The sequence below is a fragment of the Oryzias latipes genome, chromosome 17 (assembly GCF_002234675.1).
Source record: "Oryzias latipes chromosome 17, ASM223467v1".
Classification (NCBI taxonomy): Eukaryota; Metazoa; Chordata; class Actinopteri; order Beloniformes; family Adrianichthyidae; genus Oryzias; species Oryzias latipes.
The window spans coordinates 19,725,137-19,748,023 of record NC_019875.2 but is presented as its reverse complement, the minus strand read 5'-3'; the positions used below and the strand labels follow the sequence as shown (position 1 = coordinate 19,748,023).

At 38.3% G+C, this 22,887-nt stretch overlaps 1 protein-coding gene across 2 annotated transcripts; it reads left to right on the top strand.

Moving 5' to 3' along the window:
• Nucleotides 1-553: 553 nt before the first annotated feature.
• On the top strand, nucleotides 554-22,623 carry xrn1 (5'-3' exoribonuclease 1). Of its 2 annotated transcripts, XM_011486585.3 has the most exons (41): nucleotides 554-776; nucleotides 2,647-2,879; nucleotides 3,222-3,319; nucleotides 4,237-4,346; nucleotides 4,445-4,555; nucleotides 4,635-4,720; nucleotides 4,865-4,952; nucleotides 5,502-5,670; nucleotides 5,908-5,975; nucleotides 6,308-6,445; nucleotides 6,533-6,702; nucleotides 7,711-7,800; nucleotides 8,448-8,604; nucleotides 8,898-9,017; nucleotides 9,116-9,285; nucleotides 9,371-9,488; nucleotides 9,632-9,727; nucleotides 9,898-10,001; nucleotides 10,678-10,812; nucleotides 10,945-11,107; nucleotides 12,868-12,981; nucleotides 13,477-13,575; nucleotides 13,906-14,021; nucleotides 14,111-14,257; nucleotides 14,414-14,503; nucleotides 15,129-15,264; nucleotides 15,353-15,409; nucleotides 15,826-15,958; nucleotides 16,038-16,107; nucleotides 16,187-16,379; nucleotides 16,484-16,570; nucleotides 16,670-16,753; nucleotides 17,396-17,440; nucleotides 18,595-18,675; nucleotides 18,785-18,919; nucleotides 19,028-19,163; nucleotides 19,242-19,405; nucleotides 19,477-19,590; nucleotides 20,012-20,117; nucleotides 20,741-20,922; nucleotides 21,007-22,623. In XM_011486585.3, exons 1-41 carry the CDS (start codon nucleotides 702-704, stop codon nucleotides 21,331-21,333), a joined length of 5,115 nt encoding a protein of 1,704 aa, XP_011484887.2. In that variant the 5' UTR covers nucleotides 554-701; the 3' UTR covers nucleotides 21,334-22,623. The 2 variants fall into 2 exon arrangements, with proteins under 2 accessions (XP_011484887.2, XP_023820771.1); XM_023965003.1 differs by lacking the exon at nucleotides 17,396-17,440.
• The last annotated feature ends 264 nt before the right edge of the window (nucleotides 22,624-22,887 follow it).

Sequence of the window (22,887 nt, the reverse complement as noted above, 5' to 3'; positions counted from 1 at the left end):
TAGTAATGTTTTTCTATATTTAATTTTTAGTCTCATTTTGAAAAACCAACATACAGATGGATAAACTGTACTTTATGCAGAGCTATACTAAAATAATATTTTCAGCTCTCGACTCAAGAAAAAAATACAAAATTGCATTTCTCTTTTGACTTTTCAGTACAATTTACCAGAAAAATTACATTCTTTAAATTATAATAGCCTGAAAATTAATGTAAAAAGGAAAAACGGTGTTTTTCCGCTTAGGTTCATCTGTTGAAGTTGTCGCAATGCCTACAACACAAACAAAAGTTCAACACAAATAAATGGAAAGCCAAACGAATTTATGTGCTAGTAACACTATACGCAGCCGTTCAAAAATAAACAAAAATATGGAACTTAACTATCTTACAAAGTACACTGTGTTGTGTATTATTTTTAGAAACCGCGTACAAAGATAAAACGTGTTTTTTCGTAAATCTTCAATCGAAAAGATTTTTGTCAACTGAAAAATACGCCAAAGGAAACTGGTGAGCGGAACTTATGTTTTACTGTTGTTTTCCAAATACATGCGGAGTAGTTTAGCGGATGGACAACTAGCTAGCAAACGGAAACAAAGCCGGACTCTAAAGCAAGTTCTGATGTTACCGAGTCAAACATTTGAGAGTACTTAGAGATAACCTTTCAGTGTTAACATTTTTACAGTCTAGAGCTTTGTGACGAAGATGGGAGTACCCAAATTTTACCGTTGGATCTCGGAGCGCTACCCCTGTCTCAGTGAAGTTGTCAAGGAACATCAGGTAGGACCGAGCAGTCAGGGTCGATTGTTTCACAATTCACACCTTTAGCATAGCTAGCCGTTTGCTACAGTTGGAGGCGAAACTTTGAGCCGCCTTTGCTCACTCTTAAGAGCATTATTTTTGAAAAAATAAATAAATAAATAATGCCACACGTGATAAAATAATTCTAAACGCACGACATACCAGACTGACATTCAGTACGACGTACGTCGTTTATATTCCTACACTAAGTTTAGCGCCCTAATGTTTTATTTGAGTTACTTTAGTGAGTCATACACTCTAAATATACAAATTTTATGAATGTATTGCTTTTTATTTGTAATTTCAATAAAATCTACATATTAATAATAATGAAGCCTAATAATTGTAAACAGGTAGAGCGTTATAATGTTAATAGCTGTTTAGTAGCCATAGTTAACAAATGGTGTGAAGACTTGCACTAGTTTGAACATTTTTTTCTTTTAACATTTAAAAAAATATCAATTTAACGTAAGTGATTCAGATTTTTGAGCGGAAGTTGCTATTTCAGTCTCCAAACAGTCATTTCATCAGACTTGTTCAGTCTGGCGCTCCTTGTGTTGGAAAGCTGTCAGTTGTTTTCTATTTTGTAACTGTTTGGTGAAGGAGAAGTCTTAACCAAAGCCCAACTGACAAAAGTGTGGGGTATTCTGTTTCTTTATTTTTTTAATTTATTTGTTTATTTATTTTTGCTTTTTCGTTTTAAAATTTTTAGAGCAATTTCTTGTAGCTGGCCGGAGGACTTCAGATAAACGATTTCAATAAATCCATAAAAGACGTCATTACTCCCAGTTCCTTAAAGCGTTTTGGGTCTTTTTTTCTTTCAGATTTGGGCTGCTCAATACTATAATAATGAAAATTATTATTCCACAAAATAAAAACTGTAAATATAATCATTTTTTTAAATGACAAATTGGTGTTACAAAAGTAAAAAAAAAACCTGCTCTACAATGGTTTGTGACTGTCTAGGCTTATTAAAATCAGTAAGCAAACACCAAAATTTCAGCTGTGCAAGCACTAAAATCCATGTCAGCTTATTTCCCTAAGTTTTTACTCTCCATTTTTATGTTGTTGTTTTTTTTAAACTATAATTTCAGTAATTGGGTGGCGATTCACAGCGATAATGTTTTGTTTTGAACGATCCGATTCACTGACATAAAATGGATCCAAGACATCTTTAGCCAAAACTTCAACCATTGTCACTCAGAGATAAATACCTGGGCACTGAACGGTGCTGGCAAATGTTTCCAGATTTCTTGTTTTCCTTACAATTTTGAATCAATTTGATAAGTTTTATAGGTCGATTGGATTACCAACTTGCCTCAGACAGATCCATCTGGTTGGATTGTTGGAGTATAATAATAATAAAAATAATAATAAGATTGGATTGGTTTTCTCTGCACTTTTCTAAAATTCAAGGCGCTTACAGTGGAGCGCTTTGAGCACAGTATGGCACCAGTGTAGCCACACTGGAGACTAGGAGGGTGAAGTGTATTGCCCAAGGACACAACAACAGTTGACTGGGGGGGAGCGGGGATTGAACTGCCAACCCTGCGATCATTGGCCGACCTGAATTGCCTTTGATGAATTGATTAAGTTGATTTATTGGTTACACCCCTAATAACTGGGTATTTATTAAATACTAACACCTAAGATTATTTTTGCATCTGTTATTAGTGTTGTCTCCCAGGAATTTGGGACAGGGGATTTCTGGAGACGGTTAAATGTTTTTAGTAGAAAAATAAAACAAATCAAAAAAACAAATTATTAGTATTTGAGAACATATACATGCATGACACTGTATTAATATTATTATTTTTATTATTATTATTTTTTTGCTTTCTTCTCTCAGATTCCAGAGTTCGACAATCTCTACCTGGATATGAATGGCATCATCCACCAGTGCTCCCACCCAAATGATGAGGACGTTCACTTCCGCATCTCTGAGGAAAAGATTTTCGCTGACATTTTCCATTACTTGGAGGTGCTCTTCAGAATCATCAAGCCTCGCAAGGTCTTCTTCATGGCAGTGGATGGTGTGGCACCCAGGGCCAAGATGAACCAGCAGAGAGGACGCAGATTCAGGTAGAGACACAGTCAGAAGCCCAGATATCCATCTTTCTTTTTTCTATCACCAATAATTTAGAAATCAGATTTAGAATTACTTATCTTTGTTTTTTATTGTCATTTCTTTCCCTATTATGTGTACTTTTTTTGTTGAAGCTATTTTTTTTTTAATTCAAACATGCCTTTATTATAGAAACCAAGTCATACCTTGAATCACTTTCTGTTATTTTAACCTCAATCTACCATCTCAAATAAAAAAATGTATTAAGTTATATTTTGTCTTTGCTTTGGCTACTCTGCCTGGAAGACTCCTTTTAAAAATATAAATCTCTTCATTGTTTTCATTGTGCTGGTATTCAGGTCTGCCAAAGAAGCAGAGGATAAGATAAAAAAAGCTTTGGATAAAGGAGAGGTGCTTCCTACAGAAGCTCGCTTCGACTCCAACTGTATCACTCCCGGTATGTTTAATCTGAAGCTTTTCACTCTTTGGTCATCGACCCCATTGGATCAAAATCTATAAAATATATGAAGTAGTTTCATTTTTTGACACAGCCGTCTGTAACTGCTGCTTTAGCTGGCACCATATGAAGTTGCCAATCATTTATGTTAGAAGAGAACAAATTAGGAACGATGAACCAGTTTGAACCTTTGAAGATTCTTCTGTGCATCAAGATCAAACCTTATTTTCTATGATGACTTTAAAACTATGAACATTTTATCTCCCAGCATATCCTTTATGGATGTATATATATATTAGGGCTGCACGATATGAGCAAAACTTGCGATGTGCGATATTAGTGATCAATATTGCGATAACGATATAATTTGCGGTATATAAACAAATAGCAAAACAACCAAAAACATCATTACCATGTCATTTCAACAGTTTAAAAAAATGATACTCCAAATGACCCTTGTTGACGTAGGATGCAAACATCTAACATAAAAGGGCTCATCTGATTGGTCAACATCGGAAAAGGTCCATCCAATTGGTCAAATGCATAAATGGATTTATTTGATTCGTTAAATGCTTCAAGCTGCCATAGGATTGTGTTAGCACATTTAAGGTAACCATTTATTGCGATTTTTGCTGACTTTTGCAATATGGATATTGCACTGCTTGATATTGCGATAACGATAAATTTGCGGTAAATTGTGCAGGCCTAATATATATATGTATAAATATATATATTTACGTCTTTCATGAGTGACTATGCTCTTTAAGGTGTCCATTATCTTAAGGGAAACCTCGTTGTCTGATACAAATTTGTAACCAATGTTGCCATTTTGCGTTAAGCCGCTCACTCCAGGTAATAACAACAGCAGAAATGGAATTATAGTGTATTTCACACATTTAGCTATGTACTTTTTTCAGGCACTGACTTCATGGCGAGACTTCAAGAGCAGCTTAAGTACTTTGTCCACAACAAGCTCTCCACTGACAAGCTCTGGCACAATGTCAAAGTCTACTTGTCTGGTCACGAGGTGAAGTGCTTTACATTCTTTCCAACTTGCTGACTGATTGATAGCTTCAGTGAAGGTTGCTTGTTTTGACTTTGTGGGGGCATCTTCTTCTTTTTAAGACACCGGGAGAGGGAGAACACAAAATCATGGAGTTTATTCGCTCTGAGAACTCCAAACCCAGTCATGATCCTAACACCCGGCACTGCCTGTATGGCCTGGATGCTGACCTGGTAAGGTTCGGAAATCTCTAAACAATGTTTTTGGAGCCCTAATAGAGTAATTTGCTTTGCTTTTTAACCTGTTTTCCAGATTATGTTGGGTTTAACCAGCCATGAGCCGCACTTCTCTCTGCTCAGAGAGGAGGTTCGCTTTGGAGGGAAGAAATCACAGAAAAGGTTTGGTGTTCCTCTCGATTGTTTTTCTCACAAGTCCAAGTTTTCTTTAGTATAAAAAGTACAATTATGTTTTTACATTTTAGCTTCTCTTTCAGATTCTTCTTTATCTTTGTTTTAAACTCTCCTTTTTGTCTTCGCCTCCAGGATAACGGCTCCTGAAGAGACGACTTTTCACTTGCTGCACTTGTCCTTGATGAGGGAATACATCGATTATGAGTTCTCATGGCTTAAGGTCTAACTTGGCACACAGAGCATTAAAGCATTTTAAATGTGTCTTTTAGAGCTGCACGATATGAGGAGAACCTGCAATTTGCCATATTAGTGATCAATATTGCGACGACGATAACTTGCGATACATGAACAAATAGCAAAATATCTAAATACATAATTTCCATTTCACTGCAACAGTTTAATTTATATAGGAGTCAGCATCACTTAAATTATTCTCCAAATGACCCTCGTCTACGTAGGAGGCAAGCATCTAACATAAAAGGCTCCATCGTTGGTCAAATGTGTAAATAGATTTATTTGATCTGTTAAATACTTCAAGCTGCCATATGATTGTTTTAGCACATTTAAGGTTGCCATTTATTGCAATTTTCTTCGACTTTTGCGTATTGCACAGCTTGATTTTGTGACAAATTTGCGATTTCTTTTTTTTTTTTTTTTTTTGTGCAGGCTTAGTGTCTTCTTAAAATATCTAAGGAGAGTTGAATGTACACTTTTGTGTTTCTGATATAAAAGCAATGTCTGATATGTATTTTCTTTGTTTATCTTTCAGAATCATTTGGGCTCTGCCTATGATCTGGAGCGAATAATAGATGACTGGATTTTAATGGGATTTCTCGTGGGGAATGATTTCATCCCCCATCTGCCTAATCTTCATATTAATCATGATGCTTTGCCAATGCTGTACAAAACTTACATCAGTGTGCTACCCAGCCTGGGGGGTTAGAACCACGCACACACACACACACACACACACAAATATAAGGAGCAAAAACATAATGGCATCACACATTTGTACATAGTTCCTGTGCTTTTACATTTACACTTTAAATGTTTATTTCCACTTAGAAGCATGAATCAACGTCATAATCATTCGATGTCTTATAGGTTTTATATTAACACCCACTTTTTCTTCTGGATTTTCATAATTAAAACCTATTTTTTTCTGTCTGATTTAGGTTATCTGAATGAAAATGGGCACTTAAACCTCAAAAACTTTGAGAAATACATGGAGAAACTTTCTGAGGTGAGACACATAGTATGAATGTTTCCAAAGAAATTTTTAAAATGTAAAAAAAAAAGTACATTTTATACTAAGAAAACAGTAAATAAATAAATCAAACTAAATATAACTATGGATGTGTTTGTATTAATTTGAAAACTAATCCTATCTTGACTTCTTTTAGTGTTGTAGTTTTGTTTCCTTTTTATAATTTAGTCCAGTCAAATTTTATGGACATGTTCTTTATACATGTTTGTATATCGCAGCATCTTTCTTCAGACTGTATTATTGGTACACTGTGTATTTACTAGCACATGACCTTTTTTCTCCCTTGATTCCGTCCTGCATCCCTCCAGTTTGACCGGGAACATTTTAATGAAGTGTTTGTGGACTTAAAGTGGTTTGAGAGCAAAGTGGGAAACAAATATCTGAACGAGTCGGCTGGTCTGGCAGCCGAGAAGGAATCTGCTGGGAAAAAGTTCAACAAGAAAAAGGTGGAGACACAGTGACAAATAAAGATCTTTTTTTTGACTGAGAGCAGCTTTTTTTTTTGTAATTTATGTCTTATGTTTTCTGGAAAGGATGCGTCCCTCGGACTGTCAGCCCTGACTTCACCTGACAAAGATACTGAACACAAAGAAGTGGCTGAGGATGACGATGAAGAGGAGGAGGATGATCTGTTTGAAACCGAGTTCAGGCAGTACAAACGCACATACTATATGACCAAGATGGCCGTAGATGTAGTGTCTGAGTGAGTACAAAGCAATACAGAAAGGAGTGAATGTGTAAAATCTATAGCAAACGATTTAAATAAAATAATTCCCTTTTGCCGACACTGTTGTCATTTACTGATTGTGCCGCATGGGAAAGAAAGTATGACTCAGCAGAAATGATCAGGTTTTTTTTTTTCTGAATCTTGTGCCTGGTTATTGATCAACAAGAAATGAGTGAGAAAATAAACTGGAACTAAAACAAATAAAGCATTTATTTTAATAGTCACAATGTTTCCTGTTTGAAAAAAGTTGCCATAAGGAATATTTTTTATATTTACTGTGAACGTAAAAAAAAAAAAAAGTAACATTTAACATGTCAAAATTAACAAACTGCTCTTTTGGGGAGAATATTAAATACCGGCACCAAACAATGCAATGATGTGCTATAAAATAAAAAAAACAATGATAATATATAAGCAATGGATGGATAACTTTAAGCACATTTAAGAAGTGTGTTTGCATTCACACTTGCTTCAATATTTGATGTCAGCGCAGCAGCATAACATGCCAGTGGAGTGACTGAAATTCTAAACCAATCAGAGATCAAAGTTATTATCAAACTCAGAAGATTGCATCATTGATCATGTAACTCGTGTACGCCGCTTTGTCTGACTGCGGCCATTTGAAGGCGACATCTAAATAAACTTGAGTTGAGTTAGTTGGTTAATCAAGATGATTTTGCTTTTTAAAAAGTTTTCTCATCAGAGATTAAAAATAATAGGACCAAGAAGAAGAAGAAAAACGTATAGAAAATGTGTAAAGTCTTTTCTGTGGGCTTAGTGTCAGTATTTTCTTATAATACCAGATGCTGACACACCAGGAAAATACAACTTCTGCAAACAGAAATGGCAGTAACTTAAGTTTAGTAAACTTCCAACTGCAACATTTAGTCGTGTAGCATCCGCCCTGCACTCTTAACAGTACATGTTGCAAGTTTTAAGTCGGAGTTATTGACACTATTCTTTGTTTTATTTCACCTTTTTTAGTGAGTTCCTTGCTCAGCAAGCCAAATGTTATGTGGAAGGCATCCAATGGATTCTTCACTACTATTATCACGGAGTTCAGTCCTGGAGTTGGTGAGTCAGTCATCTTTTATTATGGATATCTGATCATATTTGATGATTATTGACAATCATTTCTCTACAGAAGGTTTAATCCTCGGCAGTCCAGGTTCTTTTTGAACGTTTTTACTACTTAACAATTTGCTTTTGTGGCAATGCTTTATATTCTTCTCTTAAGTACAACCCTAACTTTTTTTTTTTTACACATAATTTTTTATTATCAATTCCAAGTAGTAAATGTCAACTTTTTACTGCATAAAATCACAAAAAAAATTGCTGTTAACATATATCTAAAGTATATAGATAGGATGAATTTATGAATTCAAAAGCAAAGACGAGGTCAAAATAATGTCAAAAAATGTATTTTAGACAAAAACAAGAAAACCTCCACAAAACTATAGACAATGTTCCAACGATTTATTTAAAGCATTATTACAATTGTGTGTCATAACTCTTGTTATGTTTATCTTGAACCAATAATTTCAAAGCTAGAAATCTTTTTGAAACCTTCAGGTTAAAGTGTGAATGAAAACTATACCTTGAACAGCTGCTGTAATCGGCAACAAAGCAGCACAGACACCAATGAGGGTTAATTACCAGTAAGTTTGTTTCAGAAACAGAGATGTTTTTTTAATTTCTTGTTTTTTGTGTTTATCCCTTAGGTATTACCCTTACCACTACGCTCCGTTCCTGTCTGACATCAGGAATATATCTGATTTGAAGCTGACCTTTGAGCTCGGGGAACCCTTCATGCCCTTCCAGCAACTGTTGGCAGTCCTGCCCGCTGCCAGCATGGGACTTCTCCCAGAATGCTACAGGGTAGCGACTTCACACTCCAGCATGCTCACAACTAGGGCTGTGACAAGTACCCAGATACTTGGATATTTGCGATCTGTTCTAGAAAAACAATATTTGTATCATTTGAGATCTTATCGAGACAGTACTCCTAAGTAATACTCACAGTAAATTGTGTTTGTAAAAAGGGACAAACACTCCGTCCAAAAGCGATCTATCAAACCATTGCTTGATTCAGTTAGCATTAAAAGCTTGGAAGAATATTCTTTGTTAGCAAATTTAGCAGACGTTTGGCCTTTTTATTTGTGATATTCCAGCACCTAATGACCAGTGAGAACTCGCCAATTATTGAGTATTATCCTGTGGACTTCAAAACCGACCTCAACGGAAAGCAGCAGGAATGGGAGGCTGTGGTGCTCATTCCCTTCATTGATGAGGTACACCCATTTACAGCCAGCTTCTTCTTTTTTTAATCTCTTTCGAAAATCCCACCGATGGATTTGAATGTTTTGCGTGTTTTGTATTTGTTGTATAGAAACGCTTGTTAGCAGCTATGGAGCCCTACAATCACAAGCTGACAAAAGAGGAGAAGGACAGGAATGGTCACAAAGAGTGTGCCGTTTATTCCTACGACCCAGAGATAGACTTCACATACACCTCCACTCTGCCTCAGCTCTTTCCTAACATCGTACACTGCCGCGTCAGGTAGACTCCGTCACGCCAACACCGAACTGCTTCTTCAAACCCGTCTAGAGTCGTCTTGCTCAGAAGAGTTTCTCGCTTGTTGCAGGAAAGCAAACATCCCCGTTGATGCCTGGCACGTGTCTTCAGACCATGTGGTCAAACATGCTGACCGCTCATCTCTCTACTTCTGCGGCTTCCCCACTTTGCAGCACATTAAACACAAGGTAATGTTTGCTCAGCTTCAGGGAAGAAATTTAACCCTCACACTAACAAGCAGGTTTTTGAAAACACCCACCCTGAATATACAAATGATTGTTATAAACATCTGCCTTTTTTTTTTTCTAATTTGCCGCTTCATTGTTTGTAGTTTTACAAGAAGAAGAGTGGAGTGGTGGTGTTCCAGCAGAGCAGCAGAGGGGAAAACATGATGCTCGAAATCCTCCCCACCCAGGAAGGAGAAATGGTGAGATTTGCTTACCGAAAAAGTTCGAACTTTATTACAGATATCCTTTAAAATCACCCCGTGATCAAACAAAATGAATTTTTTCAATGATTTCAGAAAAATCCAGCTGTTTTAACACCGGCTGTCAAACTGTCTACAGAATCCTTGATGTAGTTGTATTTTTTGTTTAGATATGCGATAATGTTGCTGCTCAAGTGCTGGGGAAGCCTGTGTTTGTCAATTGGCCCCATCTAGAGGAAGCTCGCATCGTTGCAGTTTCAGACGGTGAAACGAAGTAAGTAACTAAATGTTCATTTGGATGTTTGAAATCTGTATTCTTTGGCAATTTTATCATTTTCATTGATGAAATGCTTTCTTTCTTTCTAACCATTAATAGTTTTGTGTGTTTAATTTAGACTTTACATAAAAATAATCTGCTTTTCTTGACCATCTCTATTGAAAATTGTGTTTTTGGTGTGTACCGGTAGTTTTTCTGATTATAAAGGACATGTATTAAGAAAATTAAGCTTAAAAATGTATCTCTGAGTTTGTTTGTTTTTTAATTTAAATCGCTGTGAATCAGTAGCATAAAAAGAAAAACCTACTGTTCGGAAAAGCTTAAAATGCGCCGGGCGGGCCACTAGCTCCCTGAGACGAGATCTCAAACAACAGGAAGGGGGTAAGGGTTGATCCATTCCCACAGTCCCAGCCAAAACTCAGAGGCAAATTTCTAATCAACTCCTGCCGCTCTGCAGAAACTATGTCCTAGAAAAAAAACAGGTTGTTTGGACTTTGGCTAAACACGGCAAAATCATAATTATAGGACCACTGGGAACGCTTTTAAAATAGATCAAAATATGATCAGAGTGGGTCTTAGATGAATTTTCAAATGAACTATCTGATTGAATTGTTAACGTCAAAAATAAATTGAGTCAGCTCTCATGAATTAACATTTGCTTTTCACGTTTTAGGTTCATTTTAGAGGAACCCCCAGGAGTCCAAAAAGTGTACGATAAGCCGTCGAGTCCCCCTCCCACCAAAGTCACCTACCTGTCTGACAAAGAGCAGAAGGACTGGGTGAAGGACGTTCAGGGAATCACTGAATTGTAAGAACGACTTGTAAATAACAACAAAAAAACAAAATAAGGAATAAGAAAAGCCCATTTGCATATTGAATCTGTCTTGTTCAGTTTTTTGCAAATCTGGCTCATAATAATTTTTTCTCCTTATTCCTGCAGCTACTTAAAGAGAAAAGGAATCGTAATTAACGACACCGATGTGGTTTTGTACGGACAACTGCTGACGGGAAGAAAATATGTTCCACAAGATAAAGGAGCGGTAGAACTGGAGAAGCAGTGGGCCAAACAGGTCCTGCCTTTTGCTTACCAGGCCGTGGTTAAGGTAACGCAACCACAAAAACAATAAAACAGGAAGAAAAATGTTTTGGATATAATACTTCTTATTCATCTGCACGTTATTACTTTGATGTTTTGAGCTCTGCCTTCAAAACATTCAGTTTCCGGTAATGCTTTCTTTTACAGTACAGTACTTACAGTGTTCTTAAGTGGTATTTACATGGTACTTATTGTGTAACTACCAGGTACTTTCAGGGTATTTACACGGTACTTTTTATGGGACTTACTGAGTACTTACATGGTACTTTTTTGTGTCTACTCTGTACTTACATGGTACTTACAGTGTATTTGTGTGGTACTATTTGGTTCATACCTATGTGGTACATACTGGGTATTTATAATATACTTATTGGGTATTTACATGTTGTGCAAAGGTGTCTTTTGTGGTACTTACCACATGTAAGAACGAGGTAAGTACAAATAAAGTACCTTGACCTTTAGGTCTGCACTCGTATGTTTAATGGTATTTACCATAAATTTACCACAGAAACTACCCCTTAAGTACAATGAAACTGGACTGTAAAATAAATCAGCCCTATTTCCACTCTATAACATGGTACTTTTAGTAGTAAATGCTGGATATGTTCACGTATTACCTTCCCGAACAGTGTACATACACGCTTGGTCTTCTGACCTTACCAAAGGAGACCATGCTAACTTGTTGGTAAGGGTGAAGTAACTGCATTGTAAAAACATATTTTGGCCTGATTCTTGTAACATGTGGCAAATTAAAGAGGAACAAGACAGCAGTGAAAACAACAATCTTTAATATGAAACACTTCTGCAGCATACAAAGTGTCATCACAATGACATTTGTTTTAAGTCCTCAACAAAATGGTAAAAATCAGCATTCCAAAGAACAGATTTTTTCATATTATTTATCTTTTCTTTCAGAGTTTTGTGTTGTTCCAGGAATGATTCACACTCCTTTGCATGGCTCATAAGTTTGTCACCCACCGTGAAAACAGGATATGGCCCCAGATCCTCACCTTTTCCAGCCAAAGTCATTTCTGTAATAGTTGTAGTCAAATCTATTGTGTTTTTGTCTATATTACACTGGTGACTTGTGGGGTCGGGCTTTTGTCCGTCAAAATTCCTTCAGCAGAATATGGTAACAGTGGAGGACTTCTTCAGGGTTTGTAACTGCAAGAAAACTCACAATACAAGCTCAAATGAACGTAAAAAGCATAACGACTTTGATGAAATACAAAGTATATTTTACTTATTTAATAATTTCTGTAATGAGTTTGATAAATCTCTATGAATTCTTTATTGTTTTGACTGCAATGCTTGAAATCAATCAATTATCCTCATTTATAAACATAATAGATTATTTAATATACAGTAAGTATATTAAAGATACCCAGTATGTACCACATAAGTATGAACCAAATAGTACCACATAAAAACACAGTAAGTACCATAAAAAGTACCATGTAAACACACTGTATGTACCCAGTAGATTACATAAAAAGTACCATGTAAACACCCTGAAAGTACCCAGTAGTTGCACAATAAGTACCATGTAAATACCACTTAAGTACACTGTAAGTACTGTACAGTAAAGGAAAGCGTTACCCAGTTTCGTGTCTGTTTACATCAGTTTCAGAAGAATTTGTCTAAATTATAGCTTATTATTAAAGCAAATGCTTGGATTTCTATAACTCTGACTGTGGCTTTTTTATTTTAAGTGGCAATTTAGAAAAAAAGTGATCATAACCGACATTTCTGCCTTTTCCCCCACAGGATATTGAGGCCTTTTATTCATCTTTGACATCCTTCAAGAGCTTGGATGAGCTCTTTCCTCCTGCAACCACAGTCTTCATGGTGGGGGCGCCATACTATGGTGCAATGGGAGAGGTAAATGCTCAGTTTTCTAACTAAACATCACCAGTATATTCTTTTCTGTTTTCACTCCAAACAATGATTTATTAATCACTTGATTCTGGTTGACCTGTTCACATTTCCCTTTCATGGGTTTTTGCTAGCCTGTCGTGTAATGTTAACTTATTTAGAGTTGATAAGGGGAGGAGCCAAAATATTGTTTTTTGCTGGGATTTATTTTTCTACTTATGCAAATTTACTTTAGGATTTTGTTTTTTAACATGGCAGAATCTAAAAAGTAAAAAATCTTTAGAGCTAGTTGATTAGAAATTAGCTTGCATGTGTTTGCAAAGATGTTACACATTTTACTGGGATGGTCAACACTTTTTACCTATCTTTTGGAAATAATTTAACAGTTTTACACAAATTCAGCTACTTTTCAAAAACCTATGTCTAAAGGTTTTTACTTTACCTTGTCACCTACTTTAGTTTTATTTTGAAAAGGTTTCCTGTTTAAAATTTGCACAACAGGTTCAAGATTCCCAAGATGTCCTTAAAGATGGTCGAATACGAGTGGTGTTCAGCGTTCCTCACGAGCCGCAGATGGATCACTTAATCCAGAACCAGCATGTAAGTCAGTTGCCTCGAAAGTTAAGTTTTAGTTTATTTATTTCAAACATATTATCAAAAAACAACAAAAGATAAATGTGTGCACTTGCTGAAAACTATAGTCAGTCAAAAGAGTCCCAATTTTACAGACCTAAACAAAAAAGTGAGTTAATTATGAAGTAAAGTTTCTGTAAAAAGCACCGTTTCCAGAAAGAATGCAAATTAAAACCACTTGAAAAACAGGATGAAACAAGAAAAGCATTCAAGATTAAAACATACAATTACAAAATCAAGTCAACGTAAAAACTCATATTAAGTTAAAAGACTGATGGTTTTGTATTTTTCTTTAAGAAATACTCTGTGAGGTACAGTCCAGGATATGTGCTGGCATCCCGGCTCGGCATCAGCGGCTATCTTGTCTCTCGCTTCTCCGGAAGCATCTTCATCGGCCGAGGCTCCAAGAGGAAGTGAGCTTGTTGCAACTTTTAATTTGACGAACTGCTTTTTTTTGTCTTCTAATCTTCTTCTTTTCTTTTTGTTCCCTTAACCGTTTAAGTCCTTGCGGGGAGCAAAAAAGCAACGTTGGCTTAAACCTGAAGTTCAACAAGAAGAACGAGGAGGTTCCTGGTTACACCAAAAGGAGCGAAAAGGAGTGGCTGTACTCTGCTGCTGTTGAAGAGCTGCTTGCTGAATACCTAGACAGGTGAAACATCCTTATCTAATCTTTAGAGCCACTTCAGTATTATTTTGCAGCCATTTCTAAAGAAAAGAGTAGTAAAATAGTCTTACCAGGGATGTTAAATGGAGCAAAAAGAAGCAATTCTCCATCCAAGTATTGACTCTTTTTGTGTTTCCAAAGGTTCTCGGAGGTGTTTGATGCAGTGTCCAGAAATAGCCACGATGACATTTTCTATGAAGATGACATTTGGCCTGGAGTGGACCAAAACGGGTAAGAGATGCAAGCAAAAAGGAAAAAAAGGCTAACAAAATTCAGTAGGAGTCATTTAATCTCATAAAGCAGACTTATGAGGGAAACTACTTTTAAGACCCCTGTTTTCTTTAAGAAGGAACTGCTCTAGTTCCCAGGTGAACCAGATGACTTATTTGTCATTTTATCATTAATATTTGCAGTTTGTTTCAGGAAACACAAAGTGGTAAATCAGCAAATGATTGAGTTATTTTTGCTCCTAAAAGAATTCAAACTGAATTATATAACTATTTACGAGGGCAAATATGATATTTTGGTCTTAAAATTTTATAGAGAAGCACTAGAAACATTTTATAGTAAACAGAAGCAGTTTTTTATTCTCCTTTGTCCATTTTCTCATTTGAGAAATAGTTTCAGGGTCAACACATTTGCTTGGTTCGTTTGCTACTTTTACATTGATGCATTTTTCTTGTAGGGAATAATTTGGAGTCAATTTATTCTTGTAAGGAAGTGAAAAACCTTTTGTCTTTTTCTTGTATTTACTTCTAAAAACAGCTTGACATACTGAAGTATTTTCTTGAAAATAATTTGTCCTCCATAGTGGATTAAACAGGAAGTAAATCGGCCTGTTTTGGTCCTTTTATAGGGCAGAGAGAGTGGCAGAAATCACATCTTGGTTAAGAAGTCATCCAGTGAGCTCCATCAGCAGGGCGTCATGTGACCTTCAAGTGTTGGACGCTGCCATTGTTGAGAAGATTGAGGAAGCTGTCGAGAAAACCAAGGTGACTGTAACGTGCACGTTTTCAGTCTGTGACGCGTTTTTCTGAATGTTCTCCTATTTATTGTTTCTGTTTACTCTCCTTCCTGAAGATAAAGAAGAGCACCAAGAAAGTCCGGGTGACCGTCAAGCCCCATCTCCTCTTCAGGGTAAGTAGACGTCTTCTGGCTTCTGAGCGCAGACACTGTCAGGCGGAACTTTTTGTTAGGTTTATGTGGAAATATTTTGTTTAACAATTTTTGCAAACAACCCTGGCTTCAGCTTGGGAAAAACGACGGTTTGGTAATGTTTTTTGCGACATTTAAAGCTGACAAACACCTCCTGCGCTGAGCACATCTTAGATGCATCATCGGTGGTCATGATGCTGCAGCAGTCTTCTTTTGTGTTTGAGGCTTTGATTCTTCTGGAACCATTTAAGGAACATTAAAAACCCTCATAACATCTCGTATTTTCTGTATTTCTATGCTCTGTTGTTCTACAGAATTTCGCTGTGGAAATACAATGACAATAAAAATCTTTGAATCTTGAATCTTTGTTGAGTTGAAATATCCCTGTTTGTGTGCAGCCCCTAGAGCAGCTGCAGGGTGTGGTTCCAGACCCGGACGCAGAGTATCGCCTCTTTGACAGAGTGGTGAACATAAGGGAGGGCTTCACAGTCCCTCTGGGACTGCGGGGTACCGTCATTGGCATTAAAGGAGGTGAGAGCTCTGGATTCATTGGTTTTGTCCGACAGCAATAAAGTACACAACTGAGCATGTCGTGTGTTTTCATCTGCAGCTGAGCGTGAGGCAGAGGTTCTGTATGAGGTGCTGTTTGATGAGGAGTTTGCTGGAGGTCTCATTATCAGGTACTACTTTTAACAAGCCAGACGCGTCCGCTTTTAATCTTAAAAACAAAAACTCTCAACTCTCTCTCTGCTCCCTCAGATGCGCATCGCCGCGTGCGTACCGCCTCCCCCCATTCGCCCTAATTAACCTTTCCCACGGAGTCCGAACTGATCACGGTTTCCACAAACTGACTGCCATCGTCAAACCTCAGCCCTCCACCGCCAACTTTTACTCAAACCGTCAAATGGGAGGCCTCAACCACTCGCCCCGCTCCCCCTTTGTCCCAACACAGGTAGAAGCTCACAACACCACCACAGATACAAAGAAAAAAAAAAGGTTTCTTTCAAGCGAAATATTCATTTGTCTCCTTTTTCCCCTATCACTACCAACCTGCAGCACAACAACAAGCCCGGTGTGGTGAAAGCTGCAGCTCAGGGAAACAGGAACTCCCCCTCTAAAGGTCCTAACCAGAAACAAGTCAAGGTAAATGCAGGCTGGTCTGTCTCCTTAAATGTTGTGCACAAGTTTTACAATATGCGTTTTAGGTATTTGTGCTTAACTTGTTCTGTCTCTGTTACCCAGAGCAAAGAAGAGTACAACAATGTGTGGCAGACTCTGCAGAGGGCGGGGCCTCCCACTAAGCCGCCTGCTCACTGGCAAAATAATGTAAGGACACGATGGAGGGTTTCTAGCAAGCAAAAAAAGAAAAAAAAGATGTTCATCCCATCACCAGAGAGCAGTGGTGTCTTAAAGACTCACTCCGATGCAAATTGTGTTTTTGGTGTTTTTGACATGTTCTTGTGGCATTTTTCTGATGATTCTTGTGAATCAAGTGCAGACGAAAACGCATGAAAAGGTTGAATTATTTGTGATGTACACAATACGGTGGGCGGGTCACAAGCACTTCCTGTGTTCCGCATCAGGGAGGGGAAGGGTTGTCCTGCACCAGGGGTCCCACCCACAACTCAGAGGCCAATTCCAAATGAACTTCTGCCGCTCTGCAGAAACTATGTCCTAGAAAACGACACGACAGGTTTTTTGATTCTGGCTAAAAAAAGACATTACCATAATTAAAAGACCACTTTTAAAATAGATCAAAAGACGATCAGAGTGGGCCTTTAAGATTAAAAAAAGATAATGTTCACTAAATATTATTAATAAGTGTGATATTATAGGTTCAATTCAAATTACCCTAAACCGCTGCAAAAGTTTGAAAGGTTTTATATAAATCATCTGCAGCATTGAAATCCAGACTGTCCCAGCAAACATAGGAACAAAGGGAATATCATGTCTCCTTTGAATTTACAGGGTGGTCATTCACAACAGGGGACGAGTCAACCCCCCAGCAAAGCTGTGAGTACAGAAAGGCTGTTCCTGTAGCCCAAAGTTCAATCGATCTACTTCCAGTAGATTTAAGATTGGTTCAGAAGCTGTAATCTATCATGTGCTGAAATCATTTAAAGTCCCACTCCGATCATCTTTTGTTCTTTTGTAAAAGTGTTCCCAGTGGTTTTCTAATTAGGATTATGCCCTTTTTAGCCAAAAAAAAAAAATCTGTGTCGTTTTGTGGAACATGGTTTTGCAGTAGTTCATTAGAAATTCGCCTCTGTGGGCGGGACTGTTTGCACAAAGTAACACACCCCCCCCCCCCCCACACACACACACACACGCTCATTACCGGTGCAACTAAAATGGGGAGCAATGTTGGAGCTAGTTTTGAGCCAGATGGCAGCTCAGACGAGGAAAATAAGGACGTACATGGACCTAGTCATCTACAAGTGGATGCATCAGAATGGAGCAGAGCATGGAGCTTGTGGCCTGCACTGCCTATTTTCTATATCACAAATACAATCTTTTTCAAACAACAATGTTTCATCTGCTCCTGATTTGAATAAAGAAATCCCCAAAAATGCAACTAATTTTCTTAATATATGTCCTCCATCATCAGAAAAGCGCCACAAGAATCTGTTAAAAACACCAAAAACTTAATTTTTAATGGAGTGGGTCTAAAAATAACCAGAATACTTTCAAAGAGTAATCTGAGCATTTATGACCAAAGTTACTAAAACTTGTTAATGACTTAATCACTTTCATTTAAATAGTAATTTTTCTTCTTTGACTGAATTTGTTTTTACAGAGTTAGTGTTTTCACCCGAACAAACCAAAAGGTTAAACTTATTTCAAAGTTTCACATTTCAAAACGGACAGATAGTTTTTGAGCAAAAAAATACAGACATTTTCTGTGGGACAGAATCCATAGAATACAAAAACTGAGAAAATACTTTGGAATTCATTCAAGACATTTACAAATCATTGAAAGAATCTATTGTTTTCAGATTGTAATGCAGGATGTGGCTGAGAACTTTAGTCCAGATTAAAAGCACTGAATTAATCTGAGCTGCTTTTCTAAAACGTTATTTTAGTTTAATATTTGAAGATGATCTAGATTTAATAAAACCTTTTATTTTATACTAGTCGTTCAATGTTTTTGCTCTGCTGTCCTGCAGAGTCCAGCTGGAAGCATCAGACTGTTAAAGAAGAACGAAGACGCCAGCTCTTTCTCTTCATCTGAGAACTCAACCAATAAAGTACAAAAGAAAGAAACATCGAACTTCTCACACCTCCATCTTAATCTCTGTGTCTTTTTTTATGTGTGTTTGTGAAGAAGCTGATCGGTTTTGTTTTTGAATCCTCTAGGGTATGAGTGAATTTGAAATCCTGATTTCCAGCCTAAAGGTCACAGAGAGCAGCCAGCAAGCCCCACCTCCTGCCCCCACGCAGGAGCAGAACAGCCAATCAGAAGGCCCGCTGTCCCCTCAGTCATTCGCAATGGTGAGTTTGACGATGCAAATCAGCTGAGCGGATGTGTTGTAGCAATGAGATTTTTTCAAATCGCAATTCGCACCTCAGCCTAAACATATGGAGGCTTTTGTTTTGTAGAAAGGAACCCTGGTGTTAAAGGAGATGCTTAAGATCGACAGCGGCGGTCAAGGAAGCCCGTCATCCCAAGAAACGGCAAACACGACGGCCTCCGCCGACCAACCGCAGAACAGGAGAAGGTCATCTAAGAAACTAGGTAACCACCTAACCACCTTTAAAAAAAAAAAAAAGGAACTACTCGATCAGTGCTGTTCATCATGTTTGATGCTTGCAGCTGCAAAAATGAATGCCCCTCAGGGGGGCTCGCCTGTGCTGCCTTCACCAACACCAGCCGTCCCTCCCAACGCCGTGCCCAACAGTAAAGTGTCCGAGCTGGCCTGTGTCTGCATGGGGTTGGGGATGACGCCTCCTGACTTCAGCTTCCTGCGCAACAGACAGGTAAAGGAGATGACGTCGGCTCTCGAGTGGTCTCAGTTTCTGTAGCCTAAAACCTCTATTTGTCCTCACAGGGTTTTGTAGTGTGTCAGGTCAAGCTCTCCAACGGGTTGATGGTTCACGGCCCACAGTGCCAGTCAGAAAACGACGCCAAGGAGAAAGCCGCCTTCTTTGCCCTCCAGAGACTGGTATTTCAGCACTTCCAAACTTAGGCGTATGAAGCAGACAGAAACTGCTGATCACAAACTCAACTGGTCATCAGCAAGTTTGATGACTTCTACACAAATGTGTTTCTTCATGCAGCTCTGTCAGTCACCCCGGTCAACATCGTAACACCATAAACGGAGGATTGTTAAGGATCCTCATCAAAATTGTGTTTTAAAATAGAAATATGGAAATTAAATGGATAAAGAATCAAAATAAATCAAATCAGTCCTGGAGTTTCTGCACAGACTTAGGTTTGTTCTCTCCAATTAGACCTGTTTCACCATTTTAACCAATTTGATGCCACAAAAGTGAAAGGAAAAAAGAAAAGAATAAATGGCTAAGTATTCTTTAAATGAGGTTTCCAGCTGACTCTTTATTGTCTATTTCCTGTTTTCTTTGTAGAAATCTGTGGGTTCCGGCTTTCCCATCCCAGCTCCTCTGTACCCAGGATTGGGGCAAATCCGACCCATGTCGATGGGAGCCATGCCGCCTGTTTTTAACCAGCAAGGTTAGTATAGACCTGGAATGCACGAAACTGGATATGAAAGGTTTTTTTTTAGGTTTTTTTATAGCCTCCAATGAACATGCAGCTGTTTCCCCTGTGTTCATTGAAGGCTATAAAAAAAAAAAAAAAACTTTCATATTCCTGTGTATTCTATTTCAATTCCTTTTGTTTATATGGGGCCAAAAATCAACAAATGCTATCTGAACACATAATCAGCACCGATTGTTAGTGTGATTGTTAAAAAATAAAAAAACATAAAATGATTCCCGTCAATGAGAATGTAGGCTTGTATAGTCATTATAGAAAACGAAATTTAAAAATAAATTCTGTTATCACAAAAAAGTTTTCTATTCTCACCAGTGGTTTCTTGCTGTTTATGAGCTCTCCATTTATTGTAGGTCTATTAGTATTATTCTTTCATCCCCCCCCCCCCCCCCCCCCCCCCCATGACGGAGTCTAAACATTTTTTGTTAACATTTATACAAAAATGTGTTTTTGAATAGAAACACAGATTCAGAAATATGTTTGCAGGGTCTCCATCGTGTCAGAACGTTTTAGAATTGTCAGAGAGGTTTTGTCTCCAAACGATCTAGGTGATCAAATGTGAGGGTTTGGGTTTTTTCCAGGTGGCTTGCTCTTGCCCCATCAGGGTTACCCCCACACCCCTCTTTGGGGAATGGCCCTGCCCCCCCATCAACACCCGAACCAGCCCTTCTATGCAACAGCAGGGACCTTCCCAGGTGCTGCTCGTCCCCAAACGTCGCCCTCTGTGCCGATCGGCTCTCACAACCAGTTCATCCCGTTGCAGGTGAGTCAATAATATGTGGGACTGAACTGAACAGTTAATAGTTGGACCTCTAAAAAAAAATGTTTTTGGATCCAATCCTGGCAGGTGACCAAAAAGCGAGCATCAGCCAACAAGAAGAACCAAGAAACCAGAGAGTTTTACAGCGCAGCTCACACTGTCGCCAAGAACCAGCAGCAAAGGGCCCAGAACCAACAGTCAGGTCAGCTGCAGCCCCACGGCGAACCCCAGTCCAGCCAGCAGGAAACCTGCGCAGACCCCTCATCTTGTCCCAGCGTTTCCACGGCAACAGCATCCCTACGTACACCTCCTCGACAAAGCGGGCCCAGAGCAAGCCACACCCCTGGATCCGGCTCCAAAAGGAAGCACAGGAAGTTGGCTGTCAACTTTGAGGCAGCGAAAGTGTCAGAGTGAGCCCAAGTGTGTGTGTGTGTGTGTTTGTGTGTGAAGTCGATGTTTTGTAGCCCGACTGCAGCTTTCATCCAGCGAAAGCGACAGAGCAGAGAGGAGCTTCTCACAAAGCTGCAAACGTCTCCCATTATTTTGTTTTTATTGGCAAACAAAAATGAAGTCCAACCTCCATTGAATCCATGACATAAAAAAGACGGGAAATATCGAAGCGCATCAGAGTCCCCTCAGTGCAGTTCTGGGGGTGTTGTGCAACCTGAAAAGCAACACGTTTCTATAAACTTTGTGTGAAACTAACAGGAATTTAAATAATGTGAGTCACCGCATGCATTTCTGGATTGAAAGCAGAAATCTTTCGTTTTACCATCGCAGAGCAGTACAGTTGTTCACTGAATACCGGCAGACGTGTCACACACACAAACATGGAAACTGCGTCTTTTTTTTCTTTCTTTTTTTGGCTTGATTTTTATGAAATCATCAAATGAAACAGTTTCCATCCAAAAAAGTAATATTTTATGTGAATTTGAAAATGTCTTGAATTCCTGATGCCATTTATTATTATTTTAATGTCTAATGCTAATTTGGCTTTTATGGAATCATGGCCACACGGTGTTGTTTTGGTGGGATTTTGCTTTGACCCTGACGCGTGGTCAATTATAAATGAGTGACCTCAACAGAAAGGCGCGCCTCGGGGTCACGGAAAAGTCCCCGAGTGCCTGCAGATTACTGCCAAGCGTGGACAGAGTCTGGCAGCATGGACAACTGCTGTTGATGTTGTTGTTACCACGGAAACAGCGTTATGTGTTTTTTCATGTCCTGAGACACTTTACATCACTTTTTTTGTGTCACCTTTTGTAATACAATTTTAACTCTACCTTTTTTTTCCCCACCACACACTCGGACTTGATTTCATAACTGTTTTTCTATTTCCTCTTTTCCAAACTTTGGATTTTATCGACTCTTTTTATACATTTATGGGATCTTTGAGTAATGTGTCCAGAAAAAGTGCAAATTAAATTGCAGTAGCTAGTTTTAAAGGAGTTCGATTCCTTCCTGAAAGGCCAACACCTTACTTTTAGCAGCCCTGCGAATGAAGTTTATTTGGCTCTGGTGCAATAAGGGGAAATTTTAAAACTTTTTGGAAAATGAAGCACACCTATTGTACATTCTTATTTTTTCTGAGACATGAAAGAAATGGTAAATATTCTCTGGACAATGATAAGAACTTTGCTGCTGCTTTGATTCAGGAATGTATTGTACCTCTCCATTTAATAAACACACTTTTTGGTTAGAACACCGCTGCTTTTTCTGGATTTTTTTCCCTTTGCTTTCACCAACAGCTGAAAAGTTGACACCACTGCTTTTTTTAACCCTTGTGCTATCTTAGATGACCCCACCCTTACCTATGACGTGTTCTCCCTACCATGACAAAGGTGGATAAAGGTGGAAAGATTTCATGTAATCCATGGACACCAGTGAAGATCACAAATCATTGAAGAAAAAAGGTTCAGCGCACTGTCTAGTGGGTCTAGATGACCCAACTCCCAATGTTAAAGTGCC